This window comes from Cottoperca gobio, chromosome 1 (assembly GCF_900634415.1).
Source record: "Cottoperca gobio chromosome 1, fCotGob3.1, whole genome shotgun sequence".
NCBI classification, from domain to species: domain Eukaryota; kingdom Metazoa; phylum Chordata; class Actinopteri; order Perciformes; family Bovichtidae; genus Cottoperca; species Cottoperca gobio.
In genome coordinates this window covers 1,889,136-1,916,332 of record NC_041355.1, presented here as the reverse complement: position 1 = coordinate 1,916,332, position 27,197 = coordinate 1,889,136, and the positions used below count along the sequence as shown (strand labels likewise).

General features: G+C 41.7%; 2 protein-coding genes across 11 annotated transcripts; both read left to right on the top strand.

The window, feature by feature from the left end:
* The first annotated feature begins 396 nt into the window (after window positions 1–396).
* On the top strand, window positions 397–9,091 carry LOC115005500 (hsp90 co-chaperone Cdc37-like). 10 transcript variants are annotated; one of them, XM_029427544.1, is made up of 10 exons: window positions 397–952; window positions 2,620–2,755; window positions 3,179–3,475; window positions 3,550–3,655; window positions 4,722–4,837; window positions 4,923–5,045; window positions 5,457–5,639; window positions 7,135–7,206; window positions 7,299–7,455; window positions 8,129–9,091. In XM_029427544.1, exons 1-9 carry the CDS (start codon window positions 876–878, stop codon window positions 7,398–7,400), a joined length of 1,212 nt encoding a protein of 403 aa, XP_029283404.1. In that variant the 5' UTR covers window positions 397–875; the 3' UTR covers window positions 7,401–7,455; window positions 8,129–9,091. The 10 variants fall into 10 exon arrangements, with proteins under 10 accessions (XP_029283404.1, XP_029283556.1, XP_029283244.1 ...); XM_029427696.1 differs by having other exon boundaries at window positions 4,833–4,837; window positions 8,116–9,090; XM_029427384.1 differs by having other exon boundaries at window positions 8,116–9,090.
* Window positions 9,092–11,104: 2,013 nt separating this feature from the next.
* Window positions 11,105–26,981, top strand: LOC115007054 (cAMP-specific 3',5'-cyclic phosphodiesterase 4C-like). The gene is made up of 18 exons (XM_029429734.1): window positions 11,105–11,284; window positions 12,270–13,082; window positions 15,324–15,458; window positions 16,562–16,689; window positions 16,856–17,032; window positions 17,537–17,575; window positions 17,788–17,853; window positions 18,040–18,202; window positions 18,656–18,749; window positions 18,844–18,998; window positions 20,120–20,218; window positions 20,452–20,616; window positions 20,713–20,812; window positions 20,928–21,082; window positions 21,300–21,422; window positions 22,633–22,815; window positions 24,232–25,053; window positions 26,892–26,981. The coding sequence occupies exons 2-18, from the start codon at window positions 13,041–13,043 to the stop codon at window positions 26,979–26,981; spliced, it is 2,736 nt and encodes a 911-aa protein (XP_029285594.1). The 5' UTR covers window positions 11,105–11,284; window positions 12,270–13,040.
* Window positions 26,982–27,197: the final 216 nt, after the last annotated feature.

Here is a 27,197-nt window from a genome sequence, read left to right as displayed (position 1 = left end):
TTCTTGGAATTAAAGAAGTGTAGAGTGCAGTGATATGTAATAACAATGTGATTAAGCATCCATTAAAAACAGAATATCACACCATACTTAAGTACCAAAAGTAAAAGTACGTATTATGCAGAATGTCCCATTTCAGAATAATGCTTTTTAAATTGTTTGGATTATAATTATTGATGCAGTCATGTGTTCATCTCTTTATTGTTGTAGCTAGTAATAAATGTGGAGCTAATTTGAATTACTTTTGCTTTTTTAAAATGTACAGTAATACGTCATAATTTATTAGTTGATAATATTTTGTATTAATAATCTGAATCTGTAAAGTGAAAAGTAACTAAAGCTGTCAATTAAATGTAATGGATTAAAAAGTACAATATTTCCTTTAGAAATGTAGTGGAGTAGAAGTATAAGGTGGCAAATGGAAATACTCAAGTAAAGTATAAGTATGTAAAATGTGTACTTAAATAACCTACTGTAGACTACTTGAATAAATGTACTTAGTTACATTCCACCACTGCATACTATTATGTCACACGTTTGTGTTTTTGGCTATTTAGGATATACTGTGTATATATACAGATTTTTAAAGCCTATACAAGCTATGACAAAAACAAACAAATAAACAAACCACAATGACGTACTGACGTGATGACGTGTTTGGTTGGATTTAATGCGCGCGGAGCTGCCGTTGGAGAGAGGAGATCTGTAAACGGCTTGTGGCTGCCTGCCTCGCTAAGAGGATTGGCAAACTATCGATTACTGTCTTTTTTTTTTTGCTGCTGCCATGTCGGTGTATTGTCCCAGCTGAACATCCCTGCAGTCTCCCTCTTATGTAACGTTGACCGAAACTGAGAAGAAAGGAAGAAAGAGCCGTAAATATGAGCACCGGAGCGGGCATCGACTACAGCGCCTGGGATCACATCTATGTGTCCGACGATGAAGATGTGACCAATCCGTACGTCGACACGCCGAGCCTGTTCAGAATGAGACACCGGGTCAGCAGTAACACTTGTTGTAGCCGTGATGTTTGGAGTCTTATACCTGGTTAGTTTTACCAGTAGAAGTTACTTATAACTAGTAACCGACAACCAGAGGAGTCCATACACGAAGAGAGATGACCAACAGGTGTTACACAGAAATCTGTCACCCGTCATATTCTGTGACGCTAAAAAGTAAAAACATCTGCTAGCTAAAAACTAGCTAGCAAACTATACGTGTATAGCTCTTCTTTTTTTATTTTTATTTTATTTAAAGTTACAAAGGACTTAAAAAGATAGGTAAAAAAGAAGACAAATAACACATTATATCAAAACAGGCAGAATTAAATGTGCAACTGACATTTTATATATTAAGTGATCGAATAGTCAGTGACACAAATGGGCTTCCGTAGTCACCGTCACAGTTTGACATTTCATCATTAAAATATTCTTGTCAGTAGGCTACATATGTAGGTCACGACAACCAAATCCTAAGTGTCCTAATCAAACATGTTATATATTATAGTTCAAATTATAATATTGTCGAAAATGTCTTCATGTCAGATTTTTTCTTGAACTCTGAAATACCTATATAGATATCTGTCCCACCCCAACTGCTTTACATAGATATCATGCGATGTAAAATCACAAGTTGCTTGAACATAAATAAATAAATTGTGGCATTCTTATGGCTGCTAACTGCATTAACTCAGTTTGTATGGCTCTGATTCTGTGTAACTAATGAGATTAGCTGCTGCCGAGCTGTCACATGACCAGTTAACAGAGTGACTGGTAGTCTCCAGCATCCCCCCCCCCTGGTTTCCTTTTGTCTATTTTCATCCCAGTACTTTTAAAAATCTGATATATGTAGAGAATCACAGGTTGCTGCTGGAAAGTTAAAATTATAACTCTGGCTAATATGTTTGAATTGTTCTGTGCTAGTAACATTTATACTGAATGAACCTCACATCTGGCCATGCATACGTTTCTAATTAAGAGAACCAAATAAGGTTGAACAAGTCATTCTGATTCATGCCCTTTAAGAGATAGTTTGGATTGTTTGAAGTGGGGTTGTTTGAGGTACTTATCCATAGTCAGTGTATTAGCTACAGTCGATGGCGGTCGGGGCACCCCAGCGTGGAGAAACAGACGGGAGAAAGGAGTACTGACACAGAAGCAAAGTCATGTACTGCTGTGAACCGAGGGCAGCAGCAAAACGTATACCTAAAAAAATAAATAAAAATCAGTATCACTTTAAGTGCACAATCTAATTATAACATTTTCAAGGCTTTACCTTGCCGTCCTTTCCGATGGGGAACTGAAGTTGTCTGTGTTCTCTTCGAAGTCACTCCATTGACAAAAACGGTCATTTTACAGATTTTACTGTTACTGATTTGGTATTGAGTGACTTTTGTGAAGCCGAACTAACCAAAGTCACACAATATCACAAACTGACAAACCGATCGAGGCAGCGGTAGACCAGAAACTCCTGTGTTCTGCCAGCTAAAATGACTGTTTTTGTCAATAGAGGCTGGTGTCGTTGGCAGGAGGATATATAACGGCTTCAGTTCCCCGTCGGAAAGGGTTTTCTGACGGCATGGTAAAGCTGTAAAAATATTTTTACCATAGCTTACATTTTTTTCAGGTGGGCCTTTCTTTTAGGAGGCCAAAATACATTTTGCTCCTGCCCTCCGTCCACATCAATACATTACTTAATTTCCGTCCTGGTACTCCCGTCTGCTTCTCCAAACTGGGGGCGTGCCGACCGCCATCTACTGGAGGTAAGACACAGACTATGGATAAGTACCTCATACAACCCCACTTCAAAAAAGCCAAACTATCCCTTTAATGTATTTTATTGTGCAGCGACAGGGATAATAGTTTGAACTAATATTTCTCAAGATATTTGAAACCCGTCTCCAACAACAGGCACTGATTCATTATTGTTTTTAAATAAAAGATGATCCTTTTCATACATTGTAAAATGTAGCTCCTTGGTAATTAGTCCTCTGTCATGTGCAGAATAGGTTTTCTCTCTGTCATGCACACATTTGTTTTCAATGTGCGTGTTCTAGTTTCCTTATAATTATATTTGTTTGCGTCTTTTCCCTACCTAATCCACTTCATCCTCTCCTCAACTCTGAACATCTGAGTCTTGTGTTTCTGTTTCATTCATTCTCTTCCACTCTGACCTTCCACAACAGGCCCGGCTGGAGAGGATGGTTGAGTTTCAGCAGAGAGGGGAAGATCTGGACAATAACGTTTTAGAGTGCAAGAGGCTTTTGGAGGAAGCTCAGGGACGACTTAAAGAGCTGGAAGAGGGAAGGAACGAGGGAGAAGAGGATGAGGAGAGAGAGGCTGAGCTGAAGAAAGTCCAGGCCGAGGTGAAAAAACTGAAGAAGGATGAAAAGTCGTTTGAGAAAATGACCGAAAAACTCCGGCGAGAAGAAAAGAAACTTCCCTGGGATGTTGACACTATCAGCAAAGAAGGTTTCAGCAAGGTAAGGCAAACGGGGTCGCACAATTTGAAAGACTTGTGTGTCTTGTATCTGGATTTCTTTATCCTGTTTTCTAGAGTGTACTCAACATCAAGCCTGTAACAAAGGAGGAAACGGAGGAGGAAAAGGTGGAGAAGCACAAGACCTTTGTGGAGAAGTATGCAAAGGAAATCAAACATTTTGGTATGCTTTAGTCTTCATGAGACTGCCTTCCTGCTCCCTCACATTGTCTCTTTCTTTCATGTTGTTGTTTGAACTTCTTTATTTTGATCTCGTCCAAAGATTTTCATACACAACAAACATCTCATGGGCTGTGTGCAAAATATTTCACTCATTCACTTCCTAACTCACTATAGAGATCATTCTTTGCTCATTGGGTCAAATAACAAAATCCAAAAATGATTTTGTTCACTACTTGGGCCATTCCAGTCATTCAAATCCCCTTAGTTTTCTGTGTAATTGATATATAATAGTAGTTAGCTGTTGGTTGGTCTGCAAATATTGTTGTGGAGCCTCTTGTCCACAGTCCGTTACAGGGATGACAGAGAGATGGTATAGTGTCACACACACAGCTTTATTCTCACACAGGTAAGTTTATATTACAGGCACCGCTGACAGGTCGCTCTCCTGTCCGCTGCTCTCCTGTCCGTCGCTCTCCTGTCCGCTGCTCTCCAGACTGCGCTGCTTCGTGGCGGAAGAAGCGTCTCCGTCTCCTCTGGAACCCAGCCTACTGCAAGAGAACAGAACCAGGCCATCACCGTGCATTTATTATGTGACTGATTACCTGATTCCATTCAGCTGTCTGGCCTCCAGCTGGGACACTCCTATCTCTCCCCAGCAGCCGGCGCCCTGACCACACCCCACTGCCACAATTGTGTACTGCTTTGTATGTCACAATGTGAGATACTTGAGTCACACTATAAACTGTGTAGCTGTATAAACTTAATAGTAAAGACTAAATCGTTTTAAAGCATAAATGTGTAAATTGGTTGGAACTTTTGGTGCTATGTTTGTGGCATATAGTGACTTCAAGTAGGGGTCGTGTTTATATGGTGGGATATTCATGACTTTGTTAGTCTTATAGCTACAAAATAAACCAGTTGTATGCTGGTGTTTTTAAAGGGATAGTCCAGCGATTAGTAGAGCACTTTCATAATGTTGGTGGACTCAAAAGACCCTAGTATAGGTCTGGGATCGTCAAAACCACCCTAAAAAAGGTGCATTATGCTGAACGTGTTTGTTTGCGCAGGTATGATGCGGCGCTGGGACGACAGTCAGAAGTATCTGTCAGACAACACACATCTGGTGTGCGAAGAGACGGCTAATTGCCTTGTTGTCATCTGTATTGACTTTGAGATAGATGAGGTGAGTTGGGTGAGAACAGTGTGTATGCGTGTTCTGGGTAAAGAACAAACTATTTCAGCCTTGTAAATTCTAACCGTTCTTGTAGAAACATGCGCTGATGGAGCAGGTGGCCCACCAGGCCATCGTCGTGCAGTTCATCTTGGATTTGGGTCGGACGCTTAAAGTCGACGCAAGAGGCTGCTTCAGACAATTCTTCTCAAAGATCAAGGTCTGTAGTCTGTAGTCTGTAGTTTCCATGCAGAAAGTTCTTTTTGTTGGTATATTTGTGGGGATTTGGTCATTTAGGGCGGATTGCTCCAACAAGGATTCATTTTTAAACCCGATGAAATCATATTGCACCAAAACTATCTTAAAATTAAGAAAGATTTCTCTAAACGTCAATTTAGATTGTACTCTAAACTTAGATTAAAGTGAATTCTGTTGCAACAAAACTTTAAACTAATTAGATTAATTAAAATGTGTTCCAGTTTTCATTTTAAACTTGTACTTGAGGTTATACTTAAAGTTTTATGTTCCATTAATTCCTCCAACATGTTTTTCTCAAAGGAGGAGAAATTAGAGCTTCTCTGCCATCATGACTAACTTTAGGATCATTTAAGTGTTTTCGTGTCATCGTCAGACTGCAGACAAGCCGTACGTAGACGCGTTCGACCATGAGCTGGAGCTGCTTAAGGAGCGGATCCGCAGCTGTGCGCAGATTCGTATGGACAGCGCTATGAAGGAGCTAGAGGGAGAAGAGAGGCAGAAGAGACTGGGCCCAGGTGGTTTAGACCCTGTAGCGGTCTATGAATCACTGCCAAAGGTAAAGCATTCACACACACAGAGCTTCAGGGAGACGTTCGCCACAGTGGTGTTTGTTTACATGTAGAACTTTAGTGTAAAATGTACATTTAATAATTGAAAAAGGAGGTAACATGGCGGGACAATCTGATGAAAGTAACATTAATGGCAGGCAACACATTGGAAGATTGACTCTTCTTTAAATAACTGAAACAAGGTTAATTAGTTTAAGTTTTAATGATGAATTTACAATAAGACACAAACAATTAAGGTGTAGTTGTAGACAATGTTTTACAAAGTATATATATTAAATAGTCAGTTTATTAAAAGGAGTTTGGTGACTTCTTACTGTACTTTAAAATAGTTACATTTCTTATTACTAACAGTTGTCAATAGTCAACTAATACCCTTTTATTTATGAATTAAGTCAAATTTAGAAGTTAAATCAGTCCAATATAAACACTTTAAACATCAGACATTCAACTGTAATCACAGCCACAGCAGATGCAATCCAGCTTTATCTTTTACCAGGTAAGAAATCAACTTTTCTGCCCACTTCATCTGTCTCTGTGATAACTTGTTAAGTGTTTTAGTACAGCGGATCACAACAGTATTGTCCTTGATGTGTCTTTGTTATGCTTGTATAAAATAATTCAATCTCTAAATAACCCAATCAATAAATCCTGTAGGTAAGATCCAACAAAGTCTGTTTAGAAAATAGGAGGTTTCCATACTCACTTTAAATGAGGATGTTCACGCTTTGTCCCTCGAGGCTGTGAGGGACAACATCAGGCTCCCATTTCATCCAGACTACACACCACATCAATGACCATCTTGTTTTGCTGTAGAGGCAACAAAGTCAATACTGAAGATCAGATCAACACACACAAAGCTAGTTTTAGCCACAGGGATACAAGTTATTGTGTTGTTCTGTTTAAAAATGCATCTGTACTACAGACATCTTTGTTTACAGTGTAAAGGTACGTTGTTTACATTTAGCAGCAGGAGGAAGATATTGAGATTTCTTCCTCTTTCTCTGTTTTGAGAACATGTGAGTTTCTTCCATAGTGTCCAGTTGCTGTATTTATGAGATTGCATTTTCCCACAGATTTCAAAACTATTCTTTGTAGGCTTTGAAGTCAGTGTCTATTGATATGAACCGTGTTGCCATTTTGGATAATCAGAGAAGTCAATACACAGCTCAGCAGAATGGACTCCACCAGTCAGGCATGAGCTCTGTGTGTGCAAGGTAATTAGCATGATCTACTCTCCTTAAAAATGTCATTTTCAGCTTCTCCCTACTAATATTAGGATTCTAACAAAGTACATTTTGGTCCAAAATCAGTAGATTTGGAAAACAGTGAATACTGGGACATGAATTTGAAGTTATGGATGCAGGGTTTACTTAAAAGTGACTATGAAAGTGTTTTCTTACTCGACTCACTCAATGTCAGCAGTCAGTTCAGTGCAGTGTGTTTATTGGACCATGTTATGCATTGTTTTGTTCTGTATTATAGGAAATACAGAAGAGCTTTGATGAGAAGAACATTGAGATGCTGCAGGAAGCTATCAGCAAACTGGACCTGGAGGTGAGCGTGTTAAAATCTCTTCCAGTCAATAAAAGTATCTTAACGACGGCCACAAAGTGTCTGATTGGCACAAAATGTGTTTATCTGGACAGGAAGGAAAATACCACCTCAGCAGGTGTATCGACTCTGGACTGTGGGTCCCTGAATCCGGAGAGGGCGATGATGAAGAGGATGATGAGGAAGAAGATTCATAGGAGAAGAAATAAGATTCTCTGTTAGTTGACATTGGATGTTGACAACAGTGTGCAAGTAATGCTTCATACATCCAACATAATGTACCTATATACATATTTAATAAGCATATGGACTTAATGGGAATCAGAACTTTTATTATTTCCGCGTAGTGTCTCACATACACACACACATACACACACATACACACATATACACACACATACACACACACATATACACACACATACATACACATTTACACACACATACACACACACACATATATACATATACACATATACATACACACATATACATACACACACACACACATATACATAAACTTATACATACACATACACACATACACACACACATACACACACACACATACACTTATACATACACGTTCACATACACATACACATATACACACATATACATACACATACACACATATACACATACACACACACATACACATGAACACACATACACACACACACACACATACACATGCACACATTACACATACACACACATACAAACACACACATACACACACACACACACACACACACACACACATACACACACACATACACATTTATATGGAACAGATACAAAGCAGCCCACAAACCCTGTGAAAGCACACTTATGTTTTTAAGAGGGATTTAAAACAGTGACTCAGCACATATGTTTTTGTTGTTGTTTTGTTTTACCATGCGGTAACAGGCACCATTTACAGGTCAAACTATCTGCCTGCATCTGTTGTCCTTCTGCGGTCAGCAGCGCCATCTCAAGTCTGCTTGTGGACACACAGCCTATAAACTACATCAGGAGCCTGAACGCTGAACATCGATCATCTAGTTTCCTCACTTATCATTTTTGGGATTGGTACATTTTTAAACCACCGACTGAGTGAACTGTAATCAATATCAGGGGATATCGGTTAGCCTTTTATTGAGTGGAGAATTTCAAAATAAAGTGAGCTCGTCATGAAAAGAGTTACTAGTTTGTGTCCTGCATGAATAAGAACTTTGATAAAGTTAGTTTTTTGGTGTCGATTTAACTAGAAAGTGGCATAAAGTATCTTCTATTGTTGTTTTGAGTGTGTATCGTTGGTCTGTTAGGAACTACTGAGAAGCTTGCAGTGCAGATATATCGGCCGATATTTGCATATTGCAGATATATAAATATCCGCGTATATGTCAGCAAATAAGTAACAAGAAATGGGGATATAGAAATTCCAAAGACATGTTTGAAATAATTTATGAGAGTTATAAGAAACCGAGACATTTATATTTATGAATAGTTTTTGTCTTCACTCGTTCTGTCTTGTTTTGTCAGTCCTCTGACGCTCCTGGAGCTGCACCGTCCTGTATGAAAGCTGCTATACAAATAAAGTTTGATTGACACCTCAAAGTAAACCTGTAAGTTTCTGTTAAATTGGATTTAATTATAATCACAAAGCCCATCCTCGCTTTGAAAATGTGGGTTAGAATTTATTAGGGTTGCAACTAATGATAGTTATCGACTAATCTGCAGATTATTTTATTGATACGTTTTCTATGTATCAATAAAATAAAACGACTAAAACGATGAATTTTAACAGATTAATTAGACAAATCGATGAATTAATTAGTAGAGGAGTCAGTCCAAATAAAATAGATCAACTCGATCTTATCGTTGCTGCTTTTTAATGTAAGAGTTGTGAAACTGTTTTTACATTAAACCAGAAATAACTTGTTCTCAAACTGTTTTTATTTTATTAACTTTTCTACTAGTTGCTGTGAATTTTCATTCATTTCTCTCTCGCTCTCGCTCTCCCTCCCCTCCCTCTCTGTCTCTCTCTAGTCTCTCTCTCGTCTCTCTCTCTTATCTCTACTCTATTGTTCCTCATATATCTCTCTTTCTGAGACTCTCTGTCTCTGATCTCCCTATGATACTATCTTGTGTCTCTTCTGTATCTGTCTTGTCTTCTCTCTGTCTCTCTATCTTCCTCCTTGTCTCTCTTCTCTGTCTCTCTCTCTCTGTCTCTCTCATGTCTCTCTCTCTCCTACTCAACTCTCTCTCTCTATCTCTCTCCCTATTTCTCTATTTGTCTCTCTATCTCCCTCTATATATTATATCTAATGTCTCTCTCTCTGTCTCTCTCTCTGCTTCCTCTCTATCTCTCGCTCTCTCTATCTCTCGCTCCGATGTCTCGTTCTCTCTCTCGTCTCTCTCTCTCTGTCTCTATCTGATCTCTCTTCTCTCTTCTGTCTCTCTATCTCGTCTCTCTCTCTCTCTCTCGTCTTCTCTCTCTTGCTCTGCTAGTTTTCTCATTTGTTTCTCTGTTATTCTTAGCTTCTCTCTGTATATCTCTCTCATCTTTCTCTCTCTCTACTCCCTCTACTCTATCTCTCTGTCTCATCTCTCCTCTCTCCTTCTCTCTCTCTTCTCTCTCTCATTCTTCTCTGTCTCTTCTATGTCTCCTCTCTCCTCTCTCTCTGTCTGTCTCTCTCTCTCCTCCCTCTCTCTCTGTCCTCTGTCTCTCTCTCGCTCTCTGTCTCTCTCTCCCTCTCTCTCTCCCCCCTCCCCCCCCTCTCCTTCATAATTAATTGGTGGGTTGATTTAGCGGTCTGTGCAGGATGTTTTGAGGCAAAGCTTCTTTGTGCAGTCACTTTTGTAAATAGAAACCAATCAGCGCAGGCATGGGGCATAAATCAAATCTATATAATACCTATAAATTCCAATGGCAAAGAATCTCATCATAACATCCTCCCAGAACTGCTTGGATGTGTTTATTTGTATGTTTCTATAAATGTGTTGTTGTTATTGTCACAGTGGAGTCCTCTGATGTGTGAATGTTATACTAATTTTATAAAGGCATTGATCTGGAAGAAGTCAGCACAGGTTTAGTTTCTGTTAACTGGGATCATCAGAGGCTGTTTTGATAATTGATTCACCGTTTCAAGTCCTTTTTCAAGCAGCAATGGCAAATCTAGCTTATTTCCTAGCTTCTACATTGTGTGTCTTGCATTATAGTTCAATGAATATAAGTAAGTAATTTAAGGACATCTTGAGCACCGGGAAGTTATGCCTTTTTCAATATTTACACTTTATTCTCTCATTTTTTAGTCTACAATCAGCTGATTATTTGATAATGAAAATAATCATTTGTTTCTGCCTTACTGTCCTGTTTGTTATCAATGGAGAAGATTCTGTGTAGCTTCAACACAAAACGCTTGTTGCTCTTTGCACATTTATACTGAAGATGAAACAAAAAAAGGGAAGCATGCTTCCTGTTTTTGGATTTAAATCTGATAAATGTTCTGCATGTCCTTGAATGACAGTAAAAGGACGTGGCACAGAGTGAGTAACAGGATGCACAAATCCTTTATTGTGATTTTAATTTCAATATGAGCGATGTGTTCCTATGAAAGCCTGCTGTGTGTATGAGTGGGTATAATGGAGAGAAATGACGCCTGACTAGTGAAGCAGAGAATCGGCGTGTGGCTGCTATTAAGAGGGAGGAAAAAAAAGGCATTGCCAGGGTACAAAAAAAAAAGGCAGGGGTACCGCTGGAGAGAGGAGGAGCGGAGGCTGTGTGGGATTAATGGACACACTGTGCAGGAGGAGAGAGGGGAGGGGAGATGGGCTTCTCCACGGAGGCTGTGGTGGTGGTGGGGGGTGGCTGGGGGAGACCACTGTGGCAGGGGAGAGGGAGAGGAGAGGCAGGGAGGGAGGCTGGTGAAGCCGCGGATATTCATGAAGACGGCAAGTGTTTTTTTTCTTCTCTCTCGCCGTGGTGACACACTGCTAGTCTGCAGAGAGACGGAGGGGAGAGAGAAGGGGAAGGAGACGAGTGAAAGCAAGACGAGGCCCAGCCCATCTTGCCATTGATCTTGAGGCGATCAAGGTGAGTGTGTTTTTATTCTTACATGCTGCGGCCTGAGTGTGTTTGTGTGTGTGTGTGTACATGTGTGTCTGTCTGACACATATCTCTTGCTGTGCGTGTGCAGACAGGCATGATGGCAGGGCTGTCCTCATGTATGCATGGTTTCAGTGTGTGTGTTCTTTAATATATATATATATATATATATTTGGGTGTTTTATAACAGAAGAGCAGGGCTGGTGGTTGAGCTGCATATTGATGCATTGCTGCTTGGTTTTATAAGCTGCTTTTTCTGTAGTGGAGGTGGTATTGGTGGCAGCCATGGTGTGTGTGTGCTCAGATTTCTCATTGTCTGTGCATATATATGTCACTGTGTCACCATGCATTTGTTGATTTCTCCTCACAGTGCTGTTTTCTCCACACTGAATCTGTGCAGACCGATGTGAGAATGCTCTCGTCGAGTGGGTGTGTTCTTGATGACCCCTGGTAAAAGTCGTCTCCACCACTTTCTGTCTGTGTACCAGCTCAATCAGAAACACTCTGATGTGCTGAATCTGTCCTATGCAATGAAATTAGGTCATCTCGGACTGCTCAGAGTAATTATATAACATCAGAGAGCTTTGATGTTGCAGTGTCTGCTCAGAATTAGCCACACTGTAGGTACAGCTCCTGCAATGCCACAATAGCCAAAATATTTTTGTTGGAGCAGCCCCCTTTATCAGTCGACCAATCGTTTGTTTGGGTATTAGTCAACAACATGGGATTTTTTAAAGTATTTCATTCGTGTTTTTTCATGCATGAGCCTCGTTTTGTGGGAAAACAATTGACACAAATATATCTCCAAGCTTACTAAAAGAGTGCGGTATATATGGGGGAAAAAAGGATTTTCTCATATTTGATGATGCATTAAATGAATTCATTAAATGAAAGCAGGACAGAGAGAAGAAGATGACTCAAAAAGAGAGAATTAGCTCGCTCGTACAAACTCTTTATTTCTGTTTTCTCACAGGGGAATCTACTCTACACACTGAGACAGATTCAAGGATGGATCCCTGCAACTCAAACCTGGAGTTATGACATCTGGGCTTCATATTTAACACTTCTCCCTATGCAGAATTTGGATCCGACTGACCGATCAGACAGTGGGAAACTGATCTGAGACTTGGTGCAAATCCTCCCACAAGCTGGATCTGGATTATTGATTGTTGCATTCATGTGGGATCAGGTTGACAACTGGGAAATGTCATGCGAACAATACTCCAAGTTGGATAAACATTTTAGAAAACTTGGGAAAATGTTTTCTTCAACAGTGACGTCATGAACTCTGACCGGGATATACCATTGGCTCGTCTGGCCAGAGCAAGACGACATGCAGACAGACTTATTTTTTCCCAGAAACTCGTAGTTTACACTAAAATGGAGTGAGAATATTCATTTTGCTTTTGATTTTCTTCCACCTTTGGCTTGTTGGGGGAAAAATAACACAGTTCAAAACAAAGGTCATCCACCTCAGACGGAACCTGGAGCCTCTGAGGGGCACTTAAATGCACCTTTAGCATTTAACGGCAGGTTGGACGCCATCTGAAGTCTGAGGTGTGGACGGAGCGTGAGCGAGGCGGTTGGCTGGCTGAGTCAGCTCCAATGGGGGCCGGTTGTGACCCGGTCTGACCCCGGTTTGACCTTGCAGTGACCTTTGACCTCTCCGGTCCTGGCTCTCCACCTGCTTTGCTGCCTGGGTTCAGGAACGCTCCGCCCTGGGGCCCAGAACGAGCCAATCAGGATGAAGAAGAGCCGCAGCGTGCTGTCTGTGACTGGAGAAGAGGTGAGAATATAAACAACCAGGGATGTACTTATCGTCTTTTCCCCTCTCTTAAACACCAAAGCTGTTGATGATACATTTGTATGGATGCACTTTGCTTAACTGTGAAACAATGTACTCCCCTAAAGGAAGCAGTACATAGTTGACTCAGTTATGCAATACTGCTGCTTCTTTTTATTTAAACGTTTTCACACATAGAACTTAATCAGCATTTTGATTTGGTTTCAAACATTCAAAATACTGGATACAACTCAACACTCAGTGTTGCTTACACCCTTAATGACCGTTGTTGACAGATAGTTTAGGCTAATGGATCCAATCGGATTCATTGTGAAAGTATTCTTTCTCCAATATTCCATCCAGTGATTTTTACCAGTGTCGGATACTCAGCTCATCCCCAACGTACTCCAGAATATCAACTCACTTTGTCACTTGTTTCCAGAAGATACAAAGCAGAGCAGACTGTCAGTAGACTCTGTGTCTGTGTGTGTGTGTGTGTGTGTGTGTGTACGTACACACAAACCTCGTGACTTTCACACATCCAAGCCTCCCTTTGTTCTTGTTGTCAAGGTCTGTGGACGCACTCAGAAGTAGGGGTGGACAGTTTGTCCTCTCCAGCCTCCACTCACTCGCACAGTGTGAACCACTCAGTCAGTCGTAGTCCTGTATGTAAATGAGCTCCAGCTAAATGAGTGCGCTATGTAAATTAATTATTTTCTTCTAAAGGTATTCAGGCACTCTTTTATTGATTATTCTGAAGAGCAGGTGCCCACACGTGTGTGTGTGTGTGTGTGTGTGTGTGTGTGTGTGTGTGTGTGTGTGTGTGTGTGTGTGTGTGTGTGTGTGTGTGTGTGTGTGTGTGTGTGTGTGTGTGTGTGTGTGTGTGTGTGAGAGAGAGAGAGTATCTTTCCACATCTGGGTCTGGACATCAAACGCAGCATGGAAGCAACACGGCACTGTTGCCTAGCAACTGCTACCATTCCCCCTTGTGTTTTGTTGCTACGGTACTGCAGTGCAGATCAGCCTCGAAGAGCTCAGTCTGTAGAGGCCTTATCCCAGACACACACACACACACATGCATGCAAACACACACACATTGATCATTTATAGTCTGTGTTTCTGTGTAGGTTCTTCACTCGTCACAGTTTATATTTCTATTCTTTATTTAAGCAGGTAAAAGTCTCATCGGGATTCATTCCTTGTGAAGAGTGACCTGAGCAAGAGGGCAGCATGAACATTGTTACAACAGGAAACACAACAGACAAATGCAACTGCCACACACACACACACACACACACACACACACATTAGGGTTGTCGCAATATACAGGTATTGATGATAACTGTGATAAAATGTAATATTAATAATACACATGATAATATTGAGTGAATTATCCAGCGCCTTTTAAAACAACGTTATGGTTAAAGACTCCCCATCTGCATATTTAGACTGCAATTAATTTGCCAAAAAAGACACAAAATGCTAAATAAACAAAGATAAAGATAGATAGATACTTTATTCATCCCGAGGGAAATTTAGGATTTAATTTAGAATTTAGTTCCAGGATGAACTGAATATCATTCTTTTATTTTTCAAATTCACTGAGGTCCTATATAATATTGTGAATTCTTTTGTTCATGATAATCATGTTGTGATAATCTGATATTGTGACGGCAATACTACAAATGAACGATCACAACTTCCAGGTAACACACAAAACGGTTATAATGCACAATTTCCTAAAACGATTGACCAAGAGTGCTATTTTTAAATTCCCCTTTTAGGAATCAGCTCTGATAATTTCAGGTCCTTCTGTACATGTTGACAAGAAGAAGGTGGAGCGTGTTTAAGAGCTGTGCGGGCCACAGGGGTTTTAGTTTGTACACATGTGTGTACATGATAAGAGTGAAGCAGCAGAAGGAGAGATTTGTAAATAAAAGCCAACTGGTGTGAAACATAGTCGAAATCACAACTTCATGGACGTATGAATGTTTTCTGACTGACTGAGTTTGTTTTGTTAGATATACACATATAATAATAATAATAATAATAATAATAATAATAATAATAATAAGCTTTATCTGTAGAGCACCTTTCATACAACACTTGCAGCCCAAAGTGCTTCACAGCAAAAACATAAAAATGTTTCCGTACATGACACATGACATGTTTTATCTTTTGAGATGTGTCTCTCTCGCCCGGTGTCTCTGTTTCCCTCCCCTGCTCTCCCCCCCCCTCTAACAGGGTAAAGACACAGATATAACAGGTGCTGGGGAGAAGGCGGAGTCATCTCGCTACAGCCGATCTTACACGTCTGGGGCCACACTGGGGGCTGAGCTACGCAGAGGGAGGAGCAGAAGACTTTCGTCCAGTCTCCAGGTATTGAAAGGAAGCCCGGGCGCATTAACCTGCAGGTGGCTCCGGGGCCCTGCCCTTTGATTTGACATGTTTTTTTGCCTGTTTTACGACAATTATTATAGATTCAAAGGCTTTTTTGTCAGATGCAAATCCCAGGTTTCTCGTACAATGCAAAATGCAGTATACCTAAAGACATAAACATAATGGTGCAATCATGAAATGGAAGAATAAGTCAAATATATTCATATAAAATACAGTAAAATAAAACAGAATGTAAAATGAAATACTGTATATTGTACTATGGGGGAGGTATGAATGAATAGGTTGTATAGACAGATATGTATAAATATATAATGGTAATGGTTTTAAAACGTCTTAAATATATATTACAGTATTTATAATATTTAAATATGTGGACTGTAAATATATACAAACCACCCATTTTACAAACCACAATACTTGTTGAGCGTTAACTCACACTGTCACTATGAGGTAATATTTTAAGTTGTTCACTGTGAGAGATTAAAGCTGCAATAATTAATATTTTCACACGAACAACAAGTCGAATGACCGATGTGCTCATTGTTTTGCTTTTGCGGCCTGTTTTGTTTAAGCAGCAGCTGTTTTAAGAGAAATACTGATAAACTCACTGCAACAGTTCAGAGCATTAAGCAGCTCAAGAGTCATTAGTTTTTCTCAGAAGTTGGGATATAGAGCTAAATGTGGACACAACGCAGATGCAAATAAATGTTCCTCCGTCTCTGCTGGACGTGTAAATGGGAAACTATTTGCTAACAAGTTTGTCATATTAACTTTAAAAGGTGTTTTTGCTTCCCCCCCAATCAGATTAATTAAGGTCATTGAAAATCATACTGCACTTAAATGAATAGAAACCCCCCCCCCCCCCCCCCCCCCGGCTGCCTGTAATGACCGGAACAATGTACACAAATACTAATCAAATATTGTATTGCATACATTTAAAAACAAAGCTACTGTTTTATCTAAACGTTTTATTGAAAGGTGTTGAATGAAGCGGAACATTAACCTCACTTACCTGCACTGATCTGCAGTTATTCCAATGACCTGGATCTGTCATCTACAAACCCTTTCTTCTACCTCTACAGGTACCCTGCTGGCTCCGCCCCCGAGACCGCACTCGTTCACCTGAGGTCCTGAGCAACGTGTCGCGTCCAACCACTCTTCCCCTCCGCATCCCGCCGCGCATCTCCATCACACAAGCAGACGCTGACGGGTAAACACACACACGCACACGCACATACGCACACACACACACACACACACACACACACACACACACACACACACACACACACACACACACACGCACAAAACCTTTTGAAATGATTCCTTTTCTGTCCACTAATTATCAAAATGTTCCTCCTCCTCTCGTGCTGCAGTTACGAAGCAGAAAATGGCGTGTCACCAGGTCACACCCCGCTGGGTTCCCAGAGTCCCGGCATCACCCTGCACACCTCTTTGCCCCAGGGCCAGAGAAGAGAGTCCTTCCTCTACCGCTCGGACTCGGACTACGACATGTCACCCAAAACGGTCTCACGTAACTCCTCCCCTCGCCAGTGAAGGGTGAGACTCATGAAGAAAGAGTGAGAGGGGAAGAGAGCATGTATGTGTGTACTTATGCTTTCAACTCTCTCTCTCTCTTCTAGAGAGAGAGGAAGAGAGAAAGAAGAAGGAGAGCAGAGAAAAAGAAAGAAGGAGACGAGAGAGAAGTTTAGCTATCCTGTATCTATATTCTCTCTATGCCTATCGTCTCTCTCTCTCTCTATCTCTGTATCTCTCTGCTCTCTCTCTCTCTCTGTCCTCTCTCTATGTCTCTGTCTTCTGCTCTCTGTCTCTTCTCTCTGTCTCTGTCCTCTCTCTGTCTCTGTCTCTCTATCTCTCTCTCTCTCTGTTCTCTCTCTCTGTCTCTCTCTCTCTCCTCTCTCTCTCTCTGTCTCTCTCTTCTCTCTCTCTCCTTCTATACTCTCTGTCTATCTCGCTGTCTATCTCTACTCTCTCTCTCTCTCTCTCTTCTCCTTCTTCTCTCTCTCTCTCTCTCTCTCTCTCTCTCTCTCTCTCAGGCACTCAGGAGAGGACTTCATTGTCACACCTTTTGCTCAAGTGAGTCTCACTTAATAGAGAAATCGTTTTTGTTTTCCTAAATAGTTCCTCAGCTGTTTACATCAAATGTATAAATGAGTATGTTAAAGAATAGAAAGCAGCGTGTGCATTCTTCATCAGAATTACTACATTTTCTAAAACCTCCAATTATAAAATGTATTTTCTCTGATATTGTTCTGTATGTGTCCTGCGATGCTGTGTGATTATTCAGGGTACTGGCCAGCCTGCGATCCGTACGGAGCAACTTTACCATTCTTGCCAACATCTCACCAGTCAAGTCAGTACTCAGGAACTGTGTCATCAAATAGAGAGTTCAGACTTTACAAAAGAAACTAACGATCTACTTTACTGCAGTATAAACCACCTTAAACTGCAGCTACTTGTAATTATTAGCGTGCATTATGTCACACTCATACATGTTGTGATACATGTATGTCATACTGACAAACTGTTGCGTCGTCAGGCGGTCTCCTGTGGGAGGAGTGTGTCTCAGTCCCCGGGCGTCACTATCAGACCAGCAGTACCAGCAGCTCGCTCTGGACACACTGGAGGAGCTGGACTGGTGCTTGGACCAGCTGGAGACCATCCAGACGCACCGCTCCGTCAGCGAAATGGCCTCCAACAAAGTAAGAGCGTCAAATGTATCGACAAGATAGATGTAATAATTGTTTTTATCTAACAGAATGTTCTAATTCAATCCATATTTGCTGGCGTTTAGCCTTTTATTTTAAAACAACAACAATATTTTCAGTTTCTCTCCTACGACAGACATCCGAAGCTTCATTAAAGAACAACCGTCATAAAATACGACGCTTCCAATGTTAAAAACTATGGCACTAGTACAGCTCTACAAAACTATGTAAGATATGTAAAATGATGTGATGTTCGGATAGTTATCAGATTTGTTCTGCTCAAATATCTGCTGTTCATTGGTACAGGCTTCTACATGTACTGCACATTATTTTCCACCAGCACAATGTTGCTGTTAAGTTGGATTAATTGTAACCCCCCAAATCCAAAAAGAGTACTGAGAGAAGCAGCTCATCATTGACTGGACTCTCTGCTCTGCTCTCCTTCAGTTTAAGAGGATGCTGAACAGAGAGCTGTCCCACCTGTCAGAGATGAGTCGCTCTGGTAACCAGGTGTCTGAATACATCTCCAGCACCTTCATGGGTGAGCGGGACCAGAATCCCATCACATTTATTTAAAAATAAATAAAAACAATAGATCTATCCATGTGTGTGTTTCTTCTCCCATCGATGTGTAGACAAGCAGAACGAAGAAATCCCGTCTCCTACCCTGAAAGACAAATCTATGAGTCACATCACCGGCGTGAGGAAACTGTCTCACAGCTCCAGCCTCTCCAGCTCTTCAATGCCTCGCTTCGGTGTCAACACAGACCACGAGGATGAGCTCGCCAAGGTCGTGTTGTCTGTCTTTTTCTTTCTCTGACTCACTTCACAAGTTACACAAATCAACCTCGCTTCGTACTGTTAACACCGATAACATGTGTGTTATCTTGTGCGCACACGATGATAATAAACATCGAGGACTTTGGGGGCTCCGTGGATTTGAGTTTTTCCGTGTTTTATTTCAATCTTGACTTATTTGTGTCTCCCGTTAGTGTGGAGGACGTGTGTGTCCTGCACTTTGCTTCTTTTAGTGGTTTACTGCTGAGGCTCTTTCAGCGTCACATTGAGGCTGAAGTGGGAGTTTTCCTGTGGGACATGAATTTCACACAAAACATAATGAAATATAATAATATACTCTATTAGTTGTCGTCTTTATACTCTAAATCAAGCCACTTCCAGGTTGACGAGCTGAGAGCATCAAACATTGTACAGCGCTGTCGCTCCATGTCTGTATCGCATGAAGATCAAATCTTTTGTTTTGAGCCTGGCGCCGGTTTGTTTAATTCAGTCTGTAGCACTAAATATTGGAAAGCCAACAGTCGGATGAACACTTTCCCTGGTTCTGCGTCTTCATTGAGCGGAACATAAATCAGATGTAGCTTCAAAGACACTAGAAGGACTGTGTGTCTCCGCCCCTTTATTTCGGATCCGCTCCAAAATTCTTTGGCGCATGATTCACGCTTCCACCAAGTGTCATGACAGTCGGACCAGTGGTTTTGTTTTTCTTTGCGGAGGGTAACACCAAGACTAAAAGTCTAAAAGCTAAAAGCTAAATGAAAAGTTCCCGCATCAAGTGATAATTCATCCTGAGGGGAACATGAACGAATGTCTGCACCAAATTCCATGGCAATCCGCTGACATCTTGATCCATAGCATGTTGTTTTGTTCTACAAGTAGCCTGAAGCACAAAGGTATTACATTTATAATCACAGAAGATAAAGAAATCCAGTCAATATTTATATTTGAGAAGCTGGAAGTAGTATTTATATTCTGTCAATCAAATAATCAACTGTGTGTGTGTGTGTGTGTGTGTGTGTGTGTGTGTGTGTGTGTGTGTGTGTGTGTGTGTGTGTGTGTGTGTGTGTGTGTGTGTGTGTGTGTGTGTGTGTGTGTGTGTGTGTGTGAGAGCAGGAGTTGGACGATCTAGACAAGTGGAGTTTTAACGTATTCAGAGTAGCTGAATTCTCCAACAACAGACCTCTCAGCTGCACCATGTACACCATCTTCCAGGTAAACAAACCGTGATGAAACTTTTACAGGATGACCCGCTCTCAGAAAGTTTTATTTTCCCATTACTGCGTCACTTCATGTTTCCTTTATATATGACTATTTTTATGAAGGTGAAGGAGGTGAAATTTAAGGATATATATATTTCTTTTAATCTGGAAAACATTAATATTATTATTGTTATTATGATGTGTGTGTGTGTGTGTCTATGTCTGTGTGTCTGTGTGTGTGTGTAGGAGCGGGATCTGCTGAAGACGTTTCGTATCCCGGTCGACACCTTTGTCACTTATGTGATGACGCTGGAGGACCATTACCATGGAAACGTAGCGTACCACAACAGTCTCCATGCTGCAGACGTCACCCAGTCCACACATGTCCTCCTGTCCTCACCTGCTCTTGATGTATGTCGACACACACACACACACACACACACACACACACACACACACACACAAATTTATAAAATTATCTTGTTTTGCCCTTTTTGTCCCTTTCAGGCCGTCTTCACCGACTTGGAGGTTCTCGCCGCTCTGTTCGCCGCAGCTATCCACGATGTAGACCACCCCGGAGTTTCCAATCAGTTCCTCATCAACACCAGTGAGCTCACACACACACACACACACACACACACACACACACACACACACACACACACACACACACACACACACACACACACACGATGTTTACACCTCCTCCTCCCTGTGCTCAGACTCGGAGCTGGCCCTCATGTATAACGATGAGTCTGTTCTGGAGAACCATCACCTCGCTGTGGGCTTCAAACTTCTGCACCAGGAACACTGTGACATCTTCCAGAACCTCACCAAGCGGCAGCGCCAGAGCCTTCGCAAGCTCGTCATCGATATGGTCAGGACGCTTTTACCACTTACATAAGATTTTATATAAATGTTCTGTTTGTTTTTTTAAAGTGCACTTTATCTGGCAGTACCTGTTTTAAATGAAAAGTTAAATACTTAACGCTCGTCTTTGGTTTCACTGTTTTATTAGATGCATTATTAGGTGCAGAGATCAGGTCGTGTCTTTGTGCTTCTTTCTAGTTCTGCCTTTCTGTCTCTGTCTGCAGGTGTTGGCCACAGATATGTCCAAACACATGACTCTACTGGCGGACCTGAAGACCATGGTGGAGACCAAGAAGGTGACCAGCTCAGGTGTGCTGCTCCTGGACCACTACACAGAACGGATACAGGTAACTGCTCACACAGACGCACACAGAACGTTGTGTTAACGGAATACATAGAACGACGTCACGTCATTAAGATACAATAAAATGGTAATTGTATTCTGTTACAGAAAGAAATACGTAATCAGATTACCAACACATTCCGTAAAAATGGGAATTATAAACAGGATTACAATAAACAAACTAATACTACCATGCAAACACACACATATTACAACTTCACACATAGATGGACTCTACCGTTAGTGAAAATACTGACGCGGGGGCAGCAGCTCCAGTAAGGAACTCCAATCTTCCCTTCTCCGGGCCACATCCTCCAGCTCCGACTGGGGGATCCTGAGGCGTTCCCAGTGAGGAGATATAATCTCTCCACCGAGTCCTGGGTCTTCCCCGGGGTCTCCTCCCAGCTGGACGTGCCTGGAACACCTCCCTAGGGAGGCGCCCAGGTGGCATCCTTACTAGATGCCCGAACCACCTCAACTGGCTCCTTTCAACGTAAAGGAGCAGCGGCTCTACTCCGAGTCTCTCACTGATGGCTGAGCTTCTCACCCTATCTCTAAGGGAGACGCCAGCCACCCGTCTGAGAAAACCCATTTCGGCCGCTTGTACCCGTGATCTCGTTCTTTCGGTCATGACCCAGCCTTCATGACCATAGGTGAGGGTAGGAACGAAGATCGACCGGTAGATTGAGAGCTTTGCCTTCTGGCTCAGCTCTCTTTTCGTCACAACGGTGCGGTAAAGTGACTGTAATACCGCCCCCGCTGCTCCGATTCTCCGGCCAATCTCTCGCTCCATCGTCCCCTCACTCGCAAACAAGACCCCGAGGTACTTGAACTCCTTCACTTGGGGTAATGGCTCATTCCCTATAAAAGTAATAGTAAGCAAATATAATTAAAGTATTTATAAAGTAGTATATATATATATATATAGTCATATATATCATGCCAATCACAGGCATCACATGCACCAACACACACACACACACACACACACACACACACACACACACACACACACACACACACACAAACAGACACACACACACACACACACACACACACACACACACAGACAGAGGGGTGATTATATATAAAGACAATCCAGCGAAACACGTGTGCCAAATGATTTGAGTTCTCGGATGTTGTTCCCCTTTTCTGCTTTTTTTTTTTTTTGTTCCGTCCCAAAGCTGTGTGTGAATATCTCGTTATCTCCTCAGGTGCTGAGGAACATGGTGCACTGTGCAGACCTGAGCAACCCCACCAAGACGCTGGCGTTGTACAGACAGTGGACGGAGAGGATCATGGAGGAGTTCTTCCGACAGGGCGACAAGGAGCGGGAGAGAGGGATGGAGATCAGCGCCATGTGTGACAAACACACCGCCTCCGTGGAGAAGAGTCAGGTGACGCTCGATCTCGCTCTCAAATCCACTTTTAATTTGTCACACAATCAATCGGAATTGATGAATTGAGAACTTTGTTTGAAGCTTGAACTCTTCAGTTCATGGTGAAGACAGAGGTGTGAAAGGTCCTGTTTTGAGGATCATTCAAAAACAAAATAAATAACCACAAAGTTTTGTAATGTGGCAGCGTGGGGGAAGTAAAACATGTCATAATGATAACATGAGTCCACATAGGAAGACTGCAATGAGGAAACCATTTGGGTTGAATCAATAAAAAACATGTTGAGCATCACTATAATGGTATTTATCATTCTCAAATGTATCTCAAGACAGTAGACTATCTATTATTATAAACTATTTATTTATTGTTTACATCACGCTGCTAAAGATCCAGTTTCTATTTACTTTGTTTTGCATTAATATCATTATTAATATTATTACACTGCTGTATATATTGTTATTTACATATTTATTGTTGTTATACATTATAGTACAATGTGCACATTTTTACTTTTATTTCTCTATATTTATATAAATATATATTATTATTTTTAATTCTAAATTGAAACTGTAACAAATATAGTTTACCTCCGGGATAAATCGAGTATTTCTGATGCTGATTGCGGCGGGAAGAGACAAACTTGGCTTTCATTGTCCCCCAACATGAAAACAACTTTTCCTTTCAGAACTCTGGCAAAGAGTAAAGAAGCCTGGAACAACTTAAGATAAACTCCGGCAGTCATTAAATCTTTTGTTATTGTGTTTTGGATGCACGTATAACAAATGTTTTTCTGCTTCAACTGGCAGCGACTTCAGTCATCGCCTCGTTTGATGTTTAACGGTCACCCATTCTGTACTTCGTTCAAATGTTTTTGCTTTTGAGATCTTCGGCCAGTTGGATTTCTCTATACTTTAAATGAATAGTTAATGCTTATTTGCTTTCTTGCTGAGATTTAAAGTTGATACCGTTCTCGTGTCTGTGCAGTAGATATGAAGCTGCAGCCGGTTAGAAAAGACGAAACCCATGTGTCAAAACAACACAACAGGAGTAACTAGTTCTACGGGGGCGCAGGTCATCAACCTTTCACTCAGATGGATTTATAGCTGCTACTAATGATTATTTTCTATATTAATTGATTCTTTGATTTATAAAATGTCAGAGAAATCTGCATACAAGCTCCCACACACTGTCTAACGTCATCAGGCACATAAATCGCAAACGTTTATTATACGTTTAATATTTTGTGGAAGCTACTCGTCCCTCTTGTACGCAGTTATTGTTCCCTTAAGACAGGCTAGCTGCTTCCAGTCTGTATGCTAAGCTAAGCTAACTGGCTCCATATTTAACCTACACACATTAGCGTTGTATCACTCTTGAATGTCTAATTATTTATTTTCTCATCGCTTCTCCTTCAGGTGGGTTTCATCGACTACATCGTCCACCCGCTGTGGGAGACGTGGGCTGACCTGGTGCACCCGGACGCCCAGGAGCTGCTGGACACGCTGGAGGAGAACAGGGAGTGGTATCTGAACACCATGCCCCAGTCTCCCTCGCCCCCCCCGGACAGACACCTGCAGCACGACCGCTTCCAGTTCGAACTCACGCTGGAGGACATGGAGCACAACAACCACAACCACATACACCTGAGGAGCAACGGCGGGAGCAACGGCGGGAGCAGCGGCGCCGCAGACCAAACGCAGGACGATGCAGAAACTGAGAAGGAAGACGAGCAGAATCACAACAGCGAACACAACGGAGTCCAAGATGAGGAGGAAGAGGAGACTGGAGAGGGAGAAGAAGAGGAGGTGAAGGAGAACGCAGATGAGGGAGAACATGAAGAGGACCAAGTGGAAGAAGACGGAGGAGGGCAGACAGACGAAGTGAACGATGCAGCGGAGGGTGAGGAGACTAAAGAAGAGGAGGAAGAGGATGAGCAACATCAGGAAGAAGAACAAGAGCAGGAAGAGGAAGGCGAGGACGGTGCAGAAAACGAGGAGGCGAAGACGGAGGAAGGAGAATGCGAGGAAAGTTTGGAAAAGGAAGAGATAGAAGGTGAATTAGAGGAAGGAAAAGAAGGCGAGGGGGAAGAGGAAATGGAAAATGAGGAAGCAGGAGTTGAGGAAAAAGAGGAGGAGGAGGAGGGGGAGGAGGAAGAAGAAGAAGAGGAGGCAGCAGAGATGGAGGAAAATGTAGAACAAGAGGAGGGCGAGACAGAGGAGAAAGCTGAGGAGGAGGAGGTCGAAGAGGAGAAAGAAGAGGTGGAAGAAGAGGAAGCTGTAAAGGAGGAAGAAGAGGAAGAGAAAGAAGAGGTGGAAGAAGCAGAAGAGGAAGCTGTAAAGGAGGAAGAGGAGGATGTAGGTGTAAAGGAGGAAGAGGAGAAAGAAGAGGAGGATGTAGGTGTAAAGGAGGAAGAGGAGAAAGAAGAGGAGGATGTAGGTGTAAAGGAGGAAGAGGAGAAAGAAGAAGCAGAAGAGGAGGAAGAGGAAAGTTAGTTGCGTGTAAACACATTTACAGGGTCTGTGAAAAAAGGTTACAGAGAGATTTAAAAAGTATGGAATTGGAGCCGGCAAGGCTTTGACAGTTAGCAGTAAGACTGTCATGGAGGAGGATGAAGAGCAGACGCACGTCTCTCCGCTCCTGAAGGCTGGAAGCTCGACTGCAGACGTCTTAAACGAACTGCGCAGCTCACAGACGGACAGTAAAGCACCGGAGCGTCCGCCTTCCCTAACAGCCAGATTGTTTCAGCGTCTTGATCAACTGGTAGTGATAGAACGACGTCACGTCTTCTTCACGAGTATCTGTACATCCATCACTGCCGTAGGGAACAAAGTGGGGGGGGGGGGGTAATAAAATAGGGGGGGGGAACCTGTTTTATTGACCTTTTGTAGCTCCTTAAAAAAAAAAGCACTGCATACATGCAAATAAGTGCGTGCCTGTTCTCATCATCTCTCTGTCACCGTCTCGTTTATGAGGAAGATACCACACACAAACACACACACACACACACACACACACACACACACACACACACACACACACACACACACACACACACACACACACACACACGCACACACACACACGACGACCAACAACTGTTAAAAGAATGTCAACTTCCTCCGTTTGTCAGAAAAGAGAAAAAAACCTAAAGTCTGGAAAGTGTCCGTCGTCTTATATTTACCACAGAAACTTTCCACTTGTGAACGGGAGACTGAGAACACCTGTGGGCTCTGGTGTCGGAACAGTTGAACCTCCTCACATAATAACCTTAAAGCAACAATGCTGGATTTCTGAATACTGTCTTTTGTCAAGGTGGAAACTTTGATAGTGCAGCTTTGAACAGGCTGACCTGTCGGTTCATGATGTCGGTTCATGTTTAAAGGGACAGTTCAGCCCAGAATGAACCTGTAGTGCTATTTATTTATCTGTTTGGGTGCGAGTTGCCTTCTCTCCAATGTAACGGCACTCGGCTTGTGGTGTCGTCTGATTTGTATTTATTATTATTATTTAACCAGCAGTATTTCCCTTTGAGATTCAGAATCTCTTTCCAGCAGCAGAAAAGGTTTCACATTAAAGACGAAGCAACAGCAATAAGACAGAGAACTACACAAAACAATGAATATTAGCAGCGTTAATAAGTAATAAAACACGTGCAGTTTGTGGTCCGATAGTCCTTAATCCTGTTTTTATAATCTTCCATAATTATAAAGTAATCTAATCTACGGTGTCTCTGTAGCTCACACCAAGATTAGAGTGCAACTTTAGAATACATACAATACAGTGATACGGATCGCGGGTGTAGTTCCTACGTGAAACTGCTCACAACAAAGTGGATTATCTGGAGTTGGGTTGTTTTCTGGAAAGAGACGTTGAGTTTTCTGAATGTATTTTTTTGCCGCTTTGAGCCCCACCAGCCGAGCGCCATCTCAGCTCCTTTATATTGTAGAGAAGGAAGTTTCAAACACGTCACATCAAAACTATTTAGATTGATGAATAAATATGGATTTTTGGGGTGAACTGTCCCTTTTAAAAACACAACAAAAAAACCACCCAGTATTCATCCCTTCACTCCCAGACTGAGTTTGATTCCCGGGTGAATCGTGCCAAACTGACCAGCACTGAGCAATTCAGCCTTCGTCCAAACAAGATGGCTACTCGTCCGTGAAGCAATGAACTGTGGGACGAGGGTAACGGCGGGTGTGATGGTCTTCCACAAAACCCTTTTTTTCTTTGTCTTGTTTTTGTAAAAATGGTATTTGGCACTTTATCTAACACCCCTGTTACATATATGTACATAATAAACATGTATTTTAATCTGCTGATGTCATATAATAAATATGATCAATGAATTTGATGGATTAGTGTTTTTAGTTAAACTTTC

What these genes read in the sequence shown, in the direction of transcription:
- LOC115005500 (XM_029427544.1), top strand. Translation starts at nt 876, where the DNA reads ATGAGCACCGGAGCGGGCATCGACTACAGCGCCTGGGATCACATCTAT. An exon ending in TTGACTTTGAGATAGATGAG is followed by an intron (nt 4,838 to 4,922) that starts GTGAGTTGGGTG and finishes CCGTTCTTGTAG; the next exon opens with AAACATGCGCTGATGGAGCA. An exon ending in AATTCTTCTCAAAGATCAAG is followed by an intron (nt 5,046 to 5,456) that starts GTCTGTAGTCTG and finishes TGTCATCGTCAG; the next exon opens with ACTGCAGACAAGCCGTACGT.
- LOC115007054 (XM_029429734.1), top strand. Translation starts at nt 13,041, where the DNA reads ATGAAGAAGAGCCGCAGCGTGCTGTCTGTGACTGGAGAAGAG. An exon ending in GCGAAATGGCCTCCAACAAA is followed by an intron (nt 18,203 to 18,655) that starts GTAAGAGCGTCA and finishes GCTCTCCTTCAG; the next exon opens with TTTAAGAGGATGCTGAACAG. An exon ending in CATCTCCAGCACCTTCATGG is followed by an intron (nt 18,750 to 18,843) that starts GTGAGCGGGACC and finishes ATCGATGTGTAG; the next exon opens with ACAAGCAGAACGAAGAAATC.